The sequence below is a fragment of the Talpa europaea genome (assembly GCF_964194135.1).
Source record: "Talpa europaea genome assembly, chromosome: 1".
Classification (NCBI taxonomy): Eukaryota; Metazoa; Chordata; class Mammalia; order Eulipotyphla; family Talpidae; genus Talpa; species Talpa europaea.
The window spans coordinates 20,288,250-20,308,918 of record NC_140073.1 but is presented as its reverse complement, the minus strand read 5'-3'; the positions used below and the strand labels follow the sequence as shown (position 1 = coordinate 20,308,918).

Genomic DNA, 20,669 nt, shown 5'->3' with positions numbered 1-20,669 from the left:
ATTAGGTAGCAATAGCCCATGTACATATATTGTAGCACTAAGTACTACAGTACTGCATCAGTGTTAATTTCTTTTCATATCTGTGTCCCAGTGAATTATAAACTCTTTTAGGACTTGGGCTTTATGTTATTCATCTTTGTGTTCTCAGCACTTAGCTCAGGGTCTATTGGATGGCAGATGCATATGAAATATTTGGTAAATGCATGATATGAGACATACTCTCATCTAGTACCAGGGTATCAATGAAAAGCTGAAAGAGACAGTATTGCATAATGCATAATGATTTAGTATATCATGATATTAAGTTCAGCTGCATCTAAAATAATGAAATAATTTAGAAAAGTCTAAAATAACAGCAACTCAAATAAAGTAAATATTTATTTTCTCTGAATATAGTCTAAGCTTGGTTGGGGGGGGACCATGAAGTTACTAGGAATTTAGACTCTTTCTAGCTCTACTCTGCATCCTTAAGATGTTGTCCTTGTGGACTAAGATGATTGCTGGAGCCGGCCAGCACAGCTGAGCTCCAGGATAGCGGGTATAGGAAAGTGAAGAAGCACACAACCCTCTATTCTAAGGGAACCTTCCAGAAGTTGCACACATTGCTACTTATGTTTCATTGGCCAGAACCTAGTCTCATGGTCTTATCTAGTTAGTTACAAGGGAAGCTGGGAAACAGTCTTTTCTCCAGGCTACAATGTGTCCAGCAAAAACTGGGGAATGAATATTGAAGAACTGTGGGTGTAGAACAAGGCTCCTTTCAAGTTAGACAAGAGCAGGACTCTGATGGCCCTGGGGCAGTAGGTATACATCCTGTAGTATGACTGAGAATGCCCGAGGGAGGGGGGGACAGTGACTGATGTGCTTTGTGCCCCAGGGACTGATCCTCTGAACGCCTTGTTAATAAGGTTGGAGCCATGGGTAGGAGTCGGGTGTATATCATTGGAGACTCACCCTCCCTAAAGCCCAAAATCCAATGTCCAGTTTGACCCTCTCTTCTCTGTCAGTAAAAAGGCCAGGATCTTGCTCTTGAGCAGCATCCTACGCTGTTCATCCTGCACCCCACAGCCTGCTCCACGACTCCTGCTTCTTTTTAAGCAATCTGTGTGCCTTAATTGTCTTTGCAGTCAATGCGTTTGAGTCCTGGCTCTGCCATCTATTAACTGTGTCATGTTGGGTAACTCCCTCCGCTGCTCTGAGTCTTTGTGTTCTCACCTGGAACATGGGCATAATAATCGCTTCTCCTTATTGGGTTATGGTGAGAAACAAGATGATAGATGTAAAGAACTTAGCACAGTGCCTACATGATAACAGGCCCGCAGCAACAGGTGGCTCTTACTCTTATTACCGTTGTGAGCCATCTAACATTCTATTTTAGTTCAATTCCAGACAAGTTAGTCTGGCAGCAGTATAAGTTCTGGACACCAAGTTGGGTGAAAACTGCTCTGCCCCCTCTCCTTCTGCTCCTTCTGCCTGCTCTATTCTGGTGGATAGATAGGCTGATGAAAAACTTGTCTTCAGAGAAGAGGAACCTGTATATTTCAGTGTCCTGCTGGTGCCTTATGCACTAGCTAACCAAAACACAGCTGGTATGTCTAATTTTAGGTTCATAAGTCTTGCCGGTTGTCCTTTTTAAATTCTGTTTTACATTCTGTGGGAAATTTTTCTAGAAGCAGAGGGGAGGCAGGGGCAATGCACCCTTTATTTTCTGGTTGGAAGATAGCTTCTATTTTCTTTCCGTAGGCAGTCATGGGGGCAGATGTTATAGGCACCACCACTGTTCTCTCTGTACTTGGGTCTAAATAAAGGACATCGTCACCTTCACAATGTTGAGTGGAGAGTGATTTGAATTTTGCTGCAAATAGCCCAGGTAGTAAGTGGCAAGACTAGGATCTGAATCCAAATCTGACCCCAAGCATATAGTCCTTCTACCATCCCATTTTGTCATTCCTCTTGCTTTAAACTTTCGCTGTTGTATTGACACATTTTCCTGATGTTTTATTATCTTCATGAAGGTATGTAAATATGAACACTGCCTGAATATTCTAGAACTACTTTCCTTTCTGTTCAGAGTTTTCTTCTTAGATATTTTACAGAGTATTTTCATTAGTAACAGATTGTTTTGTCCCTTTTTTTCCTCTTCAACACTTTTCTAGCCCAGTACTTCATATTTAGTAGTTGGTCATTTAATATATTGTTATTCATTTGATGATAACAATAAAACTAAAATTTATTGAGAACTTAGCATGTCTCAAGTTCTATGCTATGAAGTTTCTACATGTTGCATTTAATTTTTGCCACTTTTTTTTTGAGAGCCAGTATTTATTAAGTTTTTTTTTATATATTGTTTGAAGTTAGTGGCATGTTGGTTTTTTTTTTTTTTTAAAGATTTATTTATTTATACAAGACCCGGGGAACAGGCCAGATGCACGGGAGGGTGAGAGATTCACCAGAGACAGAGCAGGGAACAGAACAGGCAGACTGACAAAATACACTGCTGAGGGGAGTAGCAGGCGTGACAGGAGAGGTCTGCTGCACCATGTGGGACCCTCGCTGGCCGGCCAGGATTTAACCGGCACTGCAGAGGCTGTGGACAGCTTCCAGTGCTGTGCTCAACCACCTGTGCTGCTAGGGGAAGCCTGGGATGGTGGTTTTTTGTTTTTTTTTTGTCTTTGATCTATTCACTCACTCAGATGAGTATTTTGGGCAGGAGAGAATTTAACAAGAGCAAGTCTTAGTCCCTGCTCTCATGGAGCTTCTATTTTATGAACAAAACTAAGCTAGTTAAATAGTGAATAATATTTCAAGTAATGATAAGTACTTTGAATAACAACTAGGGGAAAGAACAAGAGTGACTGAAATAGGGGAATGAGAGTGAAGCTGTTTAAGATCCTAAAAGGACTTTTTTGAGTGGAGTGGAGTTCGAGCTGGGTGGAGTTCAAGCTAGTGAAGGAAAGACCTGGGGTTCCAAGTGGAGGTACTAGTGAGTTGTTTTATCATTTTATGTCAGCAACACATGAAAACCTCCAATTTCCTCATAATCCCCATCACTTGATTTTTTTTCCCAGTATGATGGGTAAGGAATAATGTCTTAATTACAAGTAAGTTTTACATCTTTTCATGTCTTTATTGGCCATTTTACATTTCTGTTTTGTTCATATTCTTTGTTGGGATTTCTTTGGAGGCATAATTGTCCTTTCATTATATATAGAAGTTCCTTGTGTATTTTCTTGTGTATTCTTGATACCAGCCTCTTCTGTTGTATATTTTATAATCTTTTTCATTTGACTCTTTCTGATGCTGCTTTTGCTATTACTGACTATCTCTGAGTGTGATTATGATTTGGGGGACATTGTTTAACTTCCACAGAACCACTTTCCTCCACTGTAAAGTGAGAATACTATGTATTAGTTGTGTTTTTGTGAAGAGCCAATGAAAAGTATGTAATGAGCTCAGCTATTTTGAGTTCCTTGTTTGATTTTCACCAACCATTCTCTGAGTTGTAAAGTGAGACTATGCTACTTTTTAGATTTATTTTTATTTTTTAGATTTATTTATTTATTTATTTATTTATACAAGAACTGGGTACAGTCAGAAGCGCAGGAGGGTGAGAGAATTCACCAGAGCCAGAGCAGGGAGCAGAGCAGGCAGAAGGACCGAAGTACACTGCTGAGGGGAGCAGCGGGCAGCAGGAGAGGTCTGCGTGCCATGTGGGACCCTCCTCTGGTGGCCGGGGAGCAGCCGGGGATCGAACCGGCGCCGAAGAGGCTGCGGGCAGCTTCGCAACCCAGCGCTCAACCGCTGCACCCTGGGGAGGCCCTTAGGTTTATTTTTAAATGTCAGTGAAAGAGCATGTGAAAGTGCTGTGGATAGTAAAGAATATCCCCAAATGTAAGGCATTTGTCCTTTGCCTTTATTGTGACTCAGCCCTAGGAACTGGCTTTTGTGAGACACTTCACATCTCCATAGATTGAACAAACCCTCGCGAGGTGGCTGTCACACATAACACTTGTTTCTTTTTATTCTTCATTCTCTTGGGGGAGGATATAGGTGCATAAACAAGATGTGCTGACATTAAACTCATTTGTTTGTGGACTGCATTGGGTGGAATGCAGGTGGAAAAATGCAAAATCAGCACAGTCTCATTTCTTTGTCAGTCACAGTGCTTGCCCCAAAGATTGACATAGTGGAATACAGACATTCACAGAACCAAATGTTAGAGGTTAGAATTAGCTTGCCTTTTGTTATTTATCCTGGTTTACTTCTCAATTAGAACACAGGTTTCAGAAATAACTGTTCTGTTCCAACCACAATTAGGGAGATATGAAGATACAATCTCCTGGCTGCCTTTTGCCTAATGAGTGCCCTCTGCAAATACATAATTAACAAATATATGATATCACCCCTTGGCTTGGTGAGAGTCATACTTAAATATCACCCTCAGGCCCAGACAACCCTGTGTGTCTGCCCTGACTCATCTACTTTAGAAAGTCCTTCCTCTAACCGTGCCCCTTCCTTCTAGCACTCTCCAAGTCCCTCGGACCAAGAATTACCTGATGGAATGTCCTGAACCTGATTCCAGGGTCGATAGAACCTCTTCCTGAGTCCATCTGCAAATGGTTTAAACTCTACATGTGACCTGTGCATTTCTAGGTCCCAGGCCAAGGGGTGGCTGAGAGGAATGTACCCAGAGAGTGGGTGTGCTATGGGCCTCCCCTGGTGGGCACAGGCTGTTGAGCGCAGTGCTGTGCAGCTGTCCGCAGCCTCTGCAGTATGGGTTCGATCCCAGCTGGCTAGCGAGGGTCCCACATGGCGTGGCAGACCTCTCCTGTCGTGCCCACTGCCCCCCTCAGCAGTGCATTTCGTCAGTCTGCCTGTTCTGTTCCCCGCTCTGTCTCTGGTGAATCCTCTCACCCTCCCATGCATCTGGCCTGTACCCCAGTTCTTGAATGAATGAATGAATGAATGAATAAATATAAATAAATAAATAATGTTTAAAAAGAGAGAGAGAGAGTGGGTGTGCTAGCTTGAGCCTCTGTCCACAAGATCCCTCATAGCTCAGGAAGAAAATGGGAAATCAAGAAAGAAAAGTGGTGGGTTTGAGGCTGACGTCCTCCATGTGTTCTTTTACCCCAGACCTGAGGCTGTTTTGGTCAATTCTACCCAAAGGAGCCTCTCCCTTCTGTGCAAATGCTTATATTTATGGGCTAAAAGCCATTGGAGGGCCTCCCTTGGTGGCACAACGGTTGAGTGAAGCACTGTGAAGCTGTCCGCAGCCTCTGCAGTACAGGTTCAATCCCGGCTGGCCGGCGAGGGTCCCACATGGCGCAGCAGACCTCTCCTGTCTCGCCCACTGCTCCCCTCAGCCGTGTATTTTGTCAGTCTGCCTGTTCCGTTCCCTGCTCTGTCTCTGGTGAATCCTCTCATCCTTCCGCACATCTGGCCTGTACCAGGGTTCTTGTATGCTTGAATAAATAAATATTAAAAAAATAAAATAAAATAAAAGCCACTGGAGAAGGGATTCTTCACCACCAATTGAGAGGCTGAGTAAAGCTGGCTCAGTATAGACCCCAATTAATCTTTGAGAATATTCTCAAAGAGAGTGGGCTTGGAAAGTGGAATGGGTGAATTTCTCCCCAAAGGGCGAGTATCTGTGCATCTCCTCTCTCCCCTCTGGGTAGGCAGGGCTGCTGATGCTTTGTGAAAAGGAGGAAGGATTCTGCTGACACACTGTATTTTTATGAAAGAAGGGTAAGGGTTCCCTTATCTCTCCACACAAGGCACATCTGTCTGCAAACAGGCTGTTTGCTTCCTAGGGATTCCTTCATCATGCTGTTTCTTTTCTGAATGTTGTAAGGCACAGTTTGGTGCATTCCTTTCTGTTCTCTAGAGCCAGGCAGAAAATCATAATATATCAGGGCTCTTGCTGAAAGAGCTTAAAATGGGCGCTGGCAGCTGGGATGTGGGGGAACAGAGCTTTCCAGGGACAAGTGACCTGTTGTTCAGCCAATGAGAAGCAGGTTGGAGGAATGATATCACCAGACAGGCTTTATTGTCTGATCATCTCATAAAAGCAGGATTGTGTCTGGCAACTTAACCCCTTTTTAGTTACTTCAGGTCTCACCCTCTCCCTGGTGTGTGATCTCCCGGTTCCTTTTCCCAACTGTTTAGTTGGGAAAGATTAAAGAGAGAGTAAAGATTTAAATTGGTGAAGAACAGGGTGTGAGGGGTATTGTAAACCATCATTTAAAAAATACAAATTATTAAAATCTAGAGTCATAGTTAGAATGGGAATGTCAGCTAAACTGTGTTTGAAGACCACATATAGACTTGGGAGTGAAAGGAAGTTAGAGGGAAAAGATTTAGCCCTGAGTATGTTTTAATCTATTTGACATTATCTTACTAAGTATTTCCTGTTTTGGAGGCATTGAAATCGAGCCTACAAATTTGGAAAATCTCACTCCTTCTGTAGCCAATTTAAAGTAAGAGATATTTGTACTGCTTGTTTATACTGTACTTTATTGTCCTTCCCCTATGAAAATGCCAGTCATTTTACTTCCGAATACATCCTTTTCATCACCAGTACAATGAAGTTGGTGATTTTCTCCTATGCCATAAGGGAGTCAAGATAAAAAAATTAAGACATTTATGTGATTTTAGGTTGTGCTATACCCATGTAATGTGTTATTATTAAGGCATTCATGGTTTAAGATTGCATTTTTATTTGCTCAGCTGACTTTTCAAACTCATCCTAGATCCTGGGCACAGATACAGAGATCAAGTAGTTCTCATCTATAAAGAATTAAAACATTATGAAGGCTATAGACAATAATAATAATGTCTCTCTGTGTGTGTATTTTAAGTACTTTATTTTATTTTATTTATTTTAGTTTTTTTTTAAAAAAAGATTTATTTTTATTTATTTATACAAGCATTGGGTACAGTCAGAAGCACGGGAGGGTGAGAGAATTCACCAGAGCCAGAGCGGGGAGCAGAGCAGGCAGAAGGACCGAAGCACACTGCTGAGGGGAGCAGCGGGCAGCAGGAGAGGTCTGCACGCCATGTGGGACCCTCCTCTGGTGGCCGGGGAGCAGCTGGGGATCGAACCGGCGCCGCAGAGGCTACAGGCAGCTTCGCAACCCAGCGCTCAACTGCTGCGCCACCGGGGAGGCCCTTAAGTACTTTATTTTAAATACCTTGACAGATATTACTCATTTTATCTTACTATAACCTGATGAAATAAATACTGTTATTAGTGGTATGTTACAGATAGAGAAATCCAGACAGGGAGACTGAGTTACTTGCCTAAGGTCACATAACTCATAGTTGGGATTGAATCTGGCAGTGTGACTCTAGAGTTTGTGCTCTAAATAAATTGGTGCCAATCAATATAATAATAATTACCTTTATGTGACTTTGGGGCATTAAAAAAAACATGGCTAGACCAAACTTGGCTTGACCAAATTGAATTGAACTATAAGTGTAAAATGATTTCAATGACCTAGTATAGAAAAATATATAAAATATCTCATGTTGAAATTATATGTTGCAGTGATAATATTTTGATATACTAAGTAAAATATATTAAATTATAGATTATATTAAATGAACACATAAATTATATATAAATAAGTAATATATAATTTAATATAAACTGTATAAATGGATGTAATAAAATACATTAAAATTAATTTTACTTTGGTTTTCTGATTAGAGAACTTAAAATTACATATGTGGCTTGTGTTTGTGGCTCACATCACATTTCTGTTGGACTATGAACTCTAAATCTTTTCAGTGCAGTAACAGCAGCAATTATTATAATGGCAGGTGACATTTATTAAGCATTTGCTATGTAACACATTCTGTTCGTATCACTTTGCAAACATTATTTCAGTTAAAACTCAAAACAACCATTTTATTGTCCCAATTTTATAGAAGGGGGAGAAATTTTTGAGAAAATCAGTAATTTGCTTGAGGTTAGTCAACTAGTTGCTGGCAGCCCCCAAATCTGAAAACTTTTATGTCTGACTCAAAAGTCCATATCCTTAATCTACACACTATAAGACCATTTCCAGTTAAATCTCAGGGCATTTTCCTTATTTCTATTTTTATTAGAGTATCTAGTATTGTATGCTTTTGTATTTGATTTGCAGAGGTTCAAAATAAAAGTCATCAGTCATGAAATCGACATCCCAGATGGGAATTTTTTCTGCAGCGCCTCTGCTGTCAGTGAGCACTGGCACAGTTGACCCCTGAGATGCAGCAGTGAGGCAGCCTGTACAAATTACATTTAATTTTCATTCTAGTAGATCTCTCAGATCACTGGGAAATTTATGTCCAAACGCTTTTGTCCATAGAGAAGAAGAAGAGGAACAACATAGGTCTCTTGAATAGTTCATTCAGTTCTCTTGGTTGATAAAAAGAAAAAAAATGCTTCCCATTTCATTGTCCCATGAAATGCTGTTTGTGCTTGAGAGAGCAACAAAATGCTGACAAGTGAACCTGACTTTTCTTTTTTCTAGAGCAAAGACATAGGCGGACTGAAGGCAGCTATGATAGAGTTGGGAGAAAGGTTAGAATCCAAGAGCTCAGACCCTTAAGTATGTTTTGGAATTCATTGGGTGTTGATACCCCAAGTATTTTGTTCTCCTTGAACTAAGTCTGAAAGATGTTAATGATCCTCTTTTTGAACACTGCATCAAGATCTAATTAAGCCTACCCATCAAGCAGTGTTGTAATATGCCTAGAGATAAGTCGTCTATTTCCCCCTTCTCTATTTTATGACTTATAACACATAATCATTAATTGTTTTTCCCTGAACTGCAGACAAGTGCATTTTTAATCTTCCTTTACTGGACCTTTGAGACCACTATTCTCTGTGTCCATTAAATCCAGCCAGAGGCATCAGAGATACTGACCAGCTTATTGCTGAGGACTGGAGCAAGCTCTAAACCCACCCAGTGGGAGTTGAGCCACTGGTATCTTGTCTCTCCCTCACAGAACCAGCAGCCAGTTGTGTGCTTTTGTCCTCATGGCTTGGAATCTGGTCTGGAAAGTGCTTTAAGTGCCTCAGATTTATTTTTTTTTTTTGCAAGATATTGGGGGACTGAGGTTCGATATTCTGAGAGATGCCACACAGGGCTGGGGGGCAGGAACTGAACATGCTGGAGGCATCATCACTTGCACCAGCTCCCTTCTCCTACCCAGATACTTACTGTGGCACTACTGATATCTGTGCCAGCTGGCTCTGCCTGAGAGTCACAACCTCTCACAATTAATTCGGGAAATTGGGTAAGAAGCATCATTTTGTGTGACTTTGAGCATCTCCTTTTTTTTTTTTTTTCAATTTAAAGTTCTATAAAAAGAAAATAAGGCTTGCTTTTCTCAAGCACCTACTGAGAACCAGGCATTCTACTTAGGAGTCTTACATGCCTTTTAAAAAATTGAAACATATACACAATGAAATTTACCACTAACAATTTTTGCATGTGCGACTTAGTGGCATTAAGTGCATTTTATTGTTGTATAACCGTTGCCACCATTCGTCTCCAGGACTTTTTCATTATCCCAAACCAAAACTCTGTACCAATTAAACTCTACCTCTTATTCCCCCATCCTCTTACACACTTGTAATTATGGTAATGGCCCTGTAAAGTTAGCTTAGTCCCACTTTATTGATGAGACACTGAGAGGTAGGGCCACTTGCCCCAGATCTAGTATAATTTAGAGCAGAGACTCAAACTCTGATTGCAGGGCCCTGTGCTCTTTCTGTTAAGTCATGCTGTGGACTGATCCTGGATTTCGCCTCCTTTCTGTCCTATAATGATATTGTTCTCCCATTTTCTAATATGAAACACAATGTGAGGCAGAGCCACAGACAGTGACAACCTCTTCAGAGGTGGCTGCAGTCACTAATATACAAAATAACTTCCTCTTCATACATCTTTAAAAGTCTTGGGCCTCTGGTTCTCTCCCTTGCCTTCTGATAAAGTTAGGGTTTCAGAGCTAGAGTGTGTCTTGAGAGAAAAAAAAATGGGGTTACTTTTATTTTCTTAGCTCAGAGTAGAAAGACTCCTGGTGTAAGTAGTTTTCCTTTTGTGAAAATAAGCCAATTAATCATTCAAGATGACTGGAAGCTTTTTTACTAAGTTTCTCTGCTTTGGGGATAACTGCTATACTGAAAGAGACAACTGTGCTTATGTTTCTGCCACACCCCATGCTTATGGGCAGGGAAGAGTCAAAGATATGTACAAATCAGAAGGACTTCGCTGAGTGATGATAATACAAGGAAAACGTTTTGGGATCCTTCGTGAATGCACATAATGCTTCTGATGAGAAACTTGCCAGAGGTGAGAGAACTGGGTGGTCCTATGTGAGCCTCCGTGGGGACCTGGGGATTTTCCCATGCTGTTTCATAAACTGAAGGATATTGTTAGGATCTGACTCGATTTTGGATATATGTAAATCATTATTTTTGTCTTCTCTTTTATCTTCTCTTTGTGTTGCTCTAGAGTATTTCCCACCTATCTATTTTACTTTCAAGCCTCTTTCTAGTCTACCACATGCATATGCTGTGTATACCTGGCACCAGCTAGAAGGGCCAACATAATTGCAGAATGACTGCCAGATGATAGAGAGAAAGAGGGGAAATGGACCATTATAGATACATAATTTCTGCAACAAAGAAAATTTTTCTGGAAATAAATTGGTATCTTCCAACAACAGTACCTTTTAGATTTTATTCTTTTCTGTTTTCCCGCTTTTTATGTTGGCCTATTTAAGAAGGGCAGACTCTCTCTGGCTTTATGACCTGTCATTTCCTGCACAGCAGCTTTACATAGACGCACTGATTGAGTCATGGAGCACTGAGCACTCTCTCTGCCTCACTTCCTCTAGAATTCCCTAAAGCATCACAAAGCTTGATTAGTGCAGACACTGAAGTCTATGGAAACTGAGTTAATTTTTACTTCTGAGTTATGCCTGAGAGGAGCAGAAGATGCCTATATTAGCCATATTTTTAAGATTTAAAACAATATATGTTTATAGATTTAAAAATACAGATATCTGTAAAGGGAAAGTAAAATGAATTTCCCCTGAGTTAACTAGTGTGTAACATTCTAGATATTTTTCCATGGGGCAAGAGATACACTTTCCTGTGTCAGTAATAAAGACTTAATTCTTAATGAGGTGCATCACTTTGTGTAAAATATTTGTCTTTAGAATATTTACGTTCAAGCCTGGGGGACTTAGTAAACTCCCAGTTCCACCCCAGAGTTTGTTTCAGTGGGTCTGGGATAACTAGAGATTGTGCTAGACCTTGGCTTTATTCTTTCCCTCTTATTTTGATTTTTTTTTTCATTCTTTTCATCAAATAACCAGAATAGCCCTTTTGAATAATTCTAAGTGATTTCAACTTTGAAAAAAAAAAACCCATAAAATTCAAGCCTAGAAAACAATTAAATTGAGCTAAAAAATAGAGCCAAGAAGTGAACAATGGAAGGGAGGTGACTGAGGAGTCAGCTCAGAGAGCACAGGATTCCTTTAAACCACTATGTCCAGCAGAGAAATGGCAAAACCACAAAGAGGAAAAGGAATCCTGGACAGGATTCGGGAGGAGATCAGGGCCCCGGATATGGTCCAGGAGTGGACTGAATTCAAGGCCAGAGGGAAACACCAGCGGCTAGTGTGAGCCTGAGCAAGAGAATCAGCCAGTGAGGGTTGGGGAATATGGCCCTGGGGCAGAGGAAGTTGTGTGCATGCAGGTTGCTATGGTGAGCCCTGTTTTAAAGGGTGCATACCTATAGGCAGCTACAACCCAGTACAGGGTGGAAAGAGATTATTTCCTTTTAATAACAAGCGTTCTTCAGTTTATGTAATTACAAGCAGTCTTTTAAATAAGACATCCTAATTTGTTTGACATGATTCAGTTTTTAAACTTACTTTTTCTCAGCCAAACCTTCAGAAACATCTATTGCACAAAGTAGGATTTTTGTCTCTAGCTTTTTCTTATTTAGCTGAACTTTCAGGAAATAAAAAGATGTGATTAACTAGGATGTGTGTGTGTGTGTGTAACTGGACATTTACAAAATTTAAAGCATTCTGAGTACTTTATCTTCACAGCTTTTCTTTGTAATGACCATACAGTGATCTTTTATGGTTTACCCAGAGGAAATCAAAGCTTGGAAATCACATCGATTCCCTCGTTTCCCCCTGCCCAGTCTCTTGAAAAGCATTGAACCAAAAGCGTAGCAAGCTAAACTCAATCAAACTAACCTCTTATTATGCAGTTAATAACCGCCACATTCTCTATTATATATTGATTGCTTTTATTTCCTTCTAAGATTCACTGTTCATTGTTTTCTATAAGTGGCATACTTGAAAATGGTTAAAAACACAGGGTGTATCCTGAATTCATACTAATCTTATGAGTTATTCTAAAAAAAAACGTCTTAAAACTTGAGCTAAGTGGCTTACATTCTGTCTGACTAGAGTGAGAAGAAACATGGAATCTGGTCATATCCAAGACCCCCTAAACATATCAGGCTTTTATTTTTATTTTCCTAATCTCTAGAGATATTTTTTAAATTAACGAAGTACCATTATTTTAGATCCTTGTTAATATTTTGATACTGTAGAATTTATCCTCTCAAATGTGGCCCCTGTAACTCTCCCTCTAGAAGTATTCTTACCAAAGTTTGAAATTAATAAATTGGCAATATGAAATTAGTTAAATAGGTCTGAGAATTGTTTTCTTATTTTCTAGTTTTTATGTAGCATTTACATAGCATTTCATAATTGAAAGAGAACATAACAATCCTTTTTAATTAATCCTTTTGATATTATTGGCATGTATCACAGCCCAGTCCTTTACTCTCCTGTGCTAATTGTTAAATGATAGGTTTTTCATGTACAAATAGTAATGGATATAAGCCAAACCTAACTTGAGTTCTTGTCAACACAGTCAAGCCCGGCCTGTTTATCCTTGTCCTGCTCCAAGACTGAGGAAATCACTGGGAGAAGTGTTTATTCATGCAACATAGAGTTGAGATGTCTCAGTTATCAAGTTGATTCATTGAAAAGTGTTCCATTAGTTGGAGAGATATTAGAATCATTGACCTATTTCTACACTTCTCAAACAAAGTCATTCCTAGCCCTATTAGCATGTTATCTGGCACACAGTAATAGATACACATTATCTATTAAAAACACGCTATGAAAACAAATGTTGTTTGCACATTTTGAGGATGTTAAAATAAAAAATGTACTTTCTTGAGCCTGACCTGATCATTAATTTGGTAGTTCTGAGATTTGCTTTTTTTAATATGCAGCCTGGATAATTCTGGGCACCGTGCTTTGAGACATACCTATGAAAAAACTGGTAAATATTATGCTGCTTTGCCTCTCAGGCAGAAAATTTAATATATGTAATATATATATCAAATTATGTATAATATCCTGCTTTTTCCACTTCTCAGTATCCCACAGGGAGTGTGAAAAGGGAGAGCTGAGAGAAAGAATTTATAGCTGGGCATGTGGCTAGCTGCCACCTGTCCTACCCCAATCCACCCACTGAACAGAGACTGAGATCTAAGCTGAATCTGCATGTGGCAAGCTTGCAGCTTGTCTACAGACACCCCTCCTTGCTAGCAACCTAATTGCCAAATCTCCCCTCTCACTGGGAAGGTGGAGTCAAGAAAGCTCCACCTCCCACCATCAAGTTGGCTATAACTACCACCCACTGGCTTGGAGGTTGCTCCTCACTGTTCATCTTATACTGTGTCTCCTGGTGTAGATCTTGTGTTTAGATAAACAATTGTTCTTGTAGCTTCCTGGACGTGATAATTGGTTCCATCTCCACAATTGGGAAGTTTTCCCCTATATTTCCTTGAATGAGCTCTCTTTACTCCTCTCTCACTTCTGTCTTCTAGGATACTCATTATCCCCCACCCTTTTTTTTTTTTTTTTTTTTGCATTTCCTAACAGAATTGGATAGTTCAGGTGCATCTTAGTTTTTTACATGTTATTTCTGTTCTTTCACCTGAGTCCTTTGTGAATTACTAAATTCAAGGTCACTGATTCAATCCTCCATTTGATCTATTGTGCTTCAATAGCTCCTTCTAGAGTTCTTGATCCCATCCTGAATCTGTTGCTTTATTATTTGAAGCTTCAACTCCTACCTTTTGTTCATTAATTTTATTTCTGTCTCATTTGTTTTTCTGAGTTTTGTTGAATCTCTTTGATTAGCCTGCATTCTCTTTTATCACTTTATCTTTTCTGAATTTTCATCTAACTCATTGAGTCTTTTTATTATAGTAATTTTAAACCCTATTCATGAAAGATAGAATCTTTCATATCTTTGTGATTAGATTCTGGAGAGTTGTTGTCTCCTTATGATGTCATATATACCCTTGAGGTCTCAAAAAGCCATCTGTTACATATTTTTGTCCGTTTTGCTACTTTAAATTCCCCTGTTTAAGAAAAAAAAACAACTGTGGGAATAACATAGAGTTCAACTACTTTTACTTTTCCTGCAGGTTGCACCATGGCTTGATTGGATTTTTGTTTACCTTTATGGCTTTGTTGCTACTGAGAGCTGCCTTTTATAGTTCCTGAGTCCGGAGGGTGGGGAAGGGCCTGGAGGGGTTCAGCTGCTTGTGTGTATGTACCATGGAGGGACTGGTTTGTGTTTGTGACACCACTGGCATCCTGTGTCCGAGATCTGAGAATTGACATTCTGTGCACTGTCGGTGCATTCTGCACGGTCCATGCCAGTTCCACGGGTGAGAGAGGGCAGACTAGAGCTCCTTTTCCATTCTTTCTCTTATCGGAGATCTGACCTGAGTGGGTCACCCCAACTCCTCTGTGTGAAGTTCTCCTTGGTCATGGGTGTGTGTGCCTCTACATGGTTTCTACTCTCCCCATCTGCTGAGCCAGCAGCCCTGCCCTCTGTGTCCCCTGCCCTGGACCACAGCCTCTGGGCATCTGTCTCCTCCCAGCTCCTGTTCAGTGATGTGTTGATGTTCTCCATGTCTTCTCTGCTGCGGTCTCTGATGGTCTGTGGTCTCCAAGGGGTGTTGTAGTCTGCCTGTGAGCTACAGGACTCTTTCAATATAGTGTCTCTCTACTTAACTTTTAGATGTTCCCCTTGGGAACTATGTAAGAACCTCCTGTATTGTAATCTTGTTCTGAAGGCCTCAATGCCCACATTTTTATCATTTGAATCAGCTTCCATCTTTGAACTCCAGATTAGAAAACTGAAAATTCTGAAGGCTAATCGGCCATTACTGCTAAGTGGAAATTTTATTTAATAAGGTACATATGTTTTCTTCTTAATGGTATAAGCAGATTCTGTGAGATTGTTTTTTTTGAGGGGGGAGGCAGGGAAGGAGGCAGGTGTGACAGTCACTGTCTAAGGTTACTCATGTAGAGCAGAAAATGATTTATTGCAAAGTCAGACATATAGTGGTGCCACTTTCTGTGTCCCAGCATCTACCTCCATGCTGGTCACAGCATCTCACATGATGCCACTAGATAAATATAGGGCTTAGTGCAAAGCCTGAGGCCCTCCCTTCTAATTCCCCCACTTTATAGATGAGGAGGTTGAGGCACTAATTTAGGAAGAGTTCTTGCTTTATGTTGCATGGGTAGTTATTTTTGTGGATTTGGCAAAGATGAAGGAAAATTGGAATTCTCATATATTTCTGGTGGAAATGCAAAAGAATGGTCTCTTTGGGAGAAAAAGTCTTGTAATTCATCAGAAATACAGAGTTGCCAGATGACCCAGTAATTCCGCTCTTGGGTATATACCCAAGGGTAACGAAGGCACATGTTCCCACAAATACTGCATGCCAGTCAGTGCTCACAGCAGCATTAGTCATGCTGTCCAGAATGTGCAAACAATCCAGTTGATGAATAGATAAATGAAATGTGGTATATCCACACAGTGGGATAAAAAGAAATGAAGTACCGCTATAGGCTACAACATGGATAACTCCTTGAAAGCATTATGCTCAGTGAAAGAAGCCCATTCACAAACGAACAAATATTCATGATTGCATTTGTAGGGAATGTCCAGAATAGGCAAATTTATAGAGATAGGAAGCTGATTCATTGTTACCTGGGGCTGAGGGAGATGGAGAATGAGGTTGGGGTGTGACTGCTAATGGGTAAGATTTCTTTTTGGGGTGATGAACATATTCCAAATTTGATTGTGGTGATGACTGCACAACTCTGTGGAAGGAGGCAGTATTCTAGTTATGAAATCCTCAAGCTTTGGAATTGGGTTGCGTTTGTACAGGTGCGGTCTGGATAGCTACGTTGTGTTGGGCAGACCTGTGCTTACCTTGTCTGTTTCTCAAGTTTTTGTTGATTTGAATCATGTGTAATAATATATGTCAGAGTATTTAGGAACAGATGTTAGGAAGATAAATGAATTAATCCATTTAAAATTTGTAGTACATTATCCTATAAATGGTGGTTGCTGCTAGCTTTCTCTTAGTCTTGAGAACGACCAGTGCTTCCAGCTGAAGGCCAAGGGTGTGTGGGGACAGCTTCCCCCTGCCCTCATAGAGTTTAGGATACTTCCTAATCCTTGTGGAGAAGGATAAGCCACCGACTTATAACTGGCTGTGCTCTGTACTTTGATTAATTAACGTTTCCCAGGGTTGGTGACATTTACAGATTACAGGTTTTAAAAGACCACTGCTGCCTCCTTGAATGATCGTGGCATGCAAACAAATTTAGTTCAGACCTTCATAGTCGGGACCCCTGGTGTTGCTTCCCAGCTGGCTGGCTAACTATGGGCCTAACATGGCTGCCTTGCCTGGCGTTAGTTCATTATAGTGCTGTTGCCTGTTTAAGTCAAGCATTTGCTTTGGGAGTGTTCAGCCATATACCCATATATCCCCAATAGAAACAAGAAATCAATGCTTAGAAGCAATTATACTTATTGTTATAGAGCAAACTCTCAAGTTAGCAAGACTGCCTGACACCAAATTAAAAGAAAAGTAAAGAAATTGAGTCACAAAAGATACTGTGTCACATTTAAGAGACATTAGGAGCTATATCCCCCTTTTATAGTAAACACCACGAGATTCTTATTCCCTCCCTACTTCCTCTTCTCCTGCACCTTTACCCTTTAACTGTTCTCTCTCTTTTTTTTTTTTAAGATTTATTTATTTATGCATACAAGAGCTGGGGTACAGGTCAGAGATGCGGGGGGTGAGAGGATTCACCAGAGACAGAGTGGGGAACAGAACAGTCAGGCTGACTGAAATACACCGCTGAGGGGAGCAGAGGTCGAGACAGGAGAGGTCTATTTCGCCATGTGGGTTTCTCTCTGGCCAGGGATCAAACTCGTGCTGCAGAGAATCGAACTCGTGCTGCAGAGGCTGTGGATTGTTTCATAGTGCGGTGCTTAACCCCTTGTGCCACTAGGGAGGCCCTAACTGTTCTCTTTCTATTGGAGCCCCAGTACTCCTGTTTGAAGCACTATACAAGTCATCTCTGGGCATTTTAAAACTAGGGTGGAATGTGATGCCTGAGCTGCCTGGTAGACTGGAGCATTGTTTGAAAGCAGAGGGATTGAGTTTTAAATGGCTTAATAAAATTAACACATTGTGATGTCCTTCTTCCTCTGCTCCAGCTCCTCTTTGCATTGACAAGAGACTTGATAATATACTCTCTGCCAAAGCTTGAAGGGCTGATTACGTGGCCAATGTGGAAAGGGGAGTGGAGCTGTCAGGACTCCCCCACAGCAACCATGCTTCATGTTTCCTGTGTAAAATTGTATTTGACATTTAATTTAGGAGACTAGATACCTAGATATAAAACTTTACTGTGATAATAGTGATAAAAACCACCCAGACTTTTATTTAAGGGCCTCCTCTCCTGTCCTTTCTCCCCTTTTCCTGTTAGTTCTACTTATTCAGTTAGGAAATAAAGCCCCAGTTTATTCAAGGAAAAGGGTGATTTCTTTTTTTGCTTTAAGATAGATTTATTTATGGATACAAGAACTGGGGTGCAGACCAGAGGTGTGGGAGGGTGAGAGGACTCACCAGAGAGAATGGAGAGCAAAATGGGCAGATCCACTGAAACATATTGCTGAGGGGAGCAGCGGGCGAGGCAGGAGATGTCTGCTGTGCCATGTGGGTTGCTCCCTGGCCGGCTGTGGCTCAAACTCATGCTTCAGTGACTAGCAAGAGCTGTCTTTAACCCCTGCACTACCAGGGAGGCCTGAAGAAGGTGATTGCTTAAGGTTTAAACCTACAGAATGCAATTCCCCGCCTACCTCAGGTTTATATATAAATGCTTCTATGTAATAGAAACACAAAAGTTGAGAATTGCACCTCTCCTGATTGATTCTGTATGTAGCCAAGGGGGCAAAATCCATCAGGTCTCCCAGCTGTGCCTTCCATCCACTCAGCAATCTGGTGATGACCATCTTCTTATTGAATGACTTTTTTTTCTGCAGCAGTCTATGACTTAAATGATTATAATATTAAGATCTTTATTATATAGATGTCTCAATTCCTAATTCAGTCTGAATTGTTAAACATTGTAATCCCCATTTTACAGATGAAACAAAGATTTAAGAGTTTGACTTGTCCAATGACTTGTTAATAAATTGCTTTTCTATGATTGCTATATAGAATTATTAGTAAGTGTTGGAAGTTATTGACTTTTTATCTTTGGAAGGTGGGTTGAGAATACTGTACCAATATAAAGTTTTTCCAGATTTTAGCTAAAAAATATATATATATATATGATACGCATTCCTTCCCCTTTATGGTGGAAGAAGACAGACATTGGAGCCAGATAAACTGAGTCCACATATTAGCACCTACTACCTATATCACTTAACCTGAGGCTTCAGTTTCATCTGGTAAAATAGGACTAATCATATTACATTTTTATTCAGTTCTCTGAAAGTGGGAACTTGTAAGGAAGAGATAAGAAGCAGTGAAGGGCGATTGGTATCATGGCCATTAGAGTGTCTGTCAGTCTGCAAAGGAGAGAAAATATGATAGAGGCAAGCTGTGAGATTAGGAACTGACCACCCACAGACTGTGTGTAGGTGCCGAAGAGCAAAATGTGACTTATCCTCTGTCTGCTGTCTGTGCTTTGCTTCTCTATCATTGAAGAGGATTGTTTCTGATCTTATGAAACTGAAAAACACAGCAGCCATTGCTCCCTGAGAGTTGGCTATTTTCTGAAATTGAAGCAAGAAGACTTGCCCTTGACATCCTGACTCTACAGTGCCTGCATAGCATGGGTGACATAGTCCTTCCTGCGTTCATTTGGAACCAAAGGGCATAGGATTTTTTTCTCTAAGAAAACTGCTTGGTGACTGTTTTCTGTGAGCGCTCGGGGGTACCATTTGAGAAGCACACTCTAAGTGTTCCTATTTATTTATGAACATATATATTCAAGTCTACTGTTAATGTCAACTATTGAGCCAGGATAGTTCTGCTGATTTCCTGAGTGCTCAGAGAGTACTAGTTCTTCAAACATTATTATTGTGTGTAATTTTCACAAAAAATACCTGTGAGAATATCACAACCCTTATTTTACAAATAAAGAAGCTTTCACCTTTCTGAGCTTCACAAGCATAGTTAGTGAAGCCCATACTCAGAGCTCTTTCTCTACACAACGAACTCCATGTACTTTTCTACTGTGACCTCTGGAGCAAATAAGACTCAGACAACATGAGACTTAAATCTCAGTGTCCTTTCCTGAGTATTTGTGGTGCTGTGTGGATGTTTTGCTTTTGTGTTTTGATAGTATATAAATAGCTGTGACTTTGCAGGGACAGTGTATGGGTAGAGAACAGGAATGGAGATGGAGAGATGAGTCTTGTTTTAAAATTGCCTTAAGCTTCTGCAGGTGAAATAGACTTTCTTTGTATATGCAAGTCTTAGAGACTTAAAAGTAGTATAATTTCTGTTTAGTTGCACCCTAAAACCTTCGGTGTTAATTCCTACCTCCGTTTCCTGCACAATAATTCCTGAAGCATAGGTTGTCTTTCTAGTTCCAGTAAAGTGGAACAAAAGCAAGAAAAAAAGTGGAATCGAAGTCCTCACTCTTACTGTTATTTGTTATAAGTCCTGGGTGTCTCTGAGGATTCATTCTTCTACTTTCACATTCCTCCTACAATGAGGCCACCCAGAATTTTTTTTCTGTTCAGTCAAGAAAAGTAGTGCCTAGAAGTTTGTGATTTTTTTTTTAAGATTTATTTATTTATTTATACAAGCACTGGGTACAGTCAGAAGCGTGGGAGGGTGAGAGAATTCACCAGAGACAGAGCGGGGAGCAGAGCAGGCAGACTGACGAAACACACTGCTGAGGGGAGCAGCAGGTGCGACAGGAGAGGTCTGCGCGCCGTGTGGGATCCTCACCGGTGGTTGGGGATCGAACCGGTGCTGCAGAGGCTGCGGGCAGCTTTGCAGCCCAGCACTCAACCACTGCGCCAACGGGGAGGCCCTGTGATTGTTTTTTTATGGTCACCCTGGGGTCAAGCAAAGAGAGAAGCATCTTAAGAGCAAGCAATAGTATAGATTCAAAGTGAACCCAAAAATCCTCTTGTGATGCTCTTGGGGGCATCCAGTTGGTACCATGACTGGGGTTGTACATAAAGTTGTCATGGCAATAAGACGATAGCAGCTGGCAGC

At 40.7% G+C, this 20,669-nt stretch overlaps 1 protein-coding gene across 1 annotated transcript in view; it reads left to right on the top strand.

Moving 5' to 3' along the window:
- The window catches only part of TRIM44 (tripartite motif containing 44), a gene marked incomplete at its 3' end in the record, with an annotated part of 103,931 nt that overhangs the window by 8,036 nt on the left and 75,226 nt on the right, over positions 1-20,669 (top strand). The window contains 1 exon segment of the mRNA XM_084236410.1: positions 8,523-8,597. Coding sequence (XP_084092536.1) covers positions 8,523-8,597 — 75 coding nt within the window.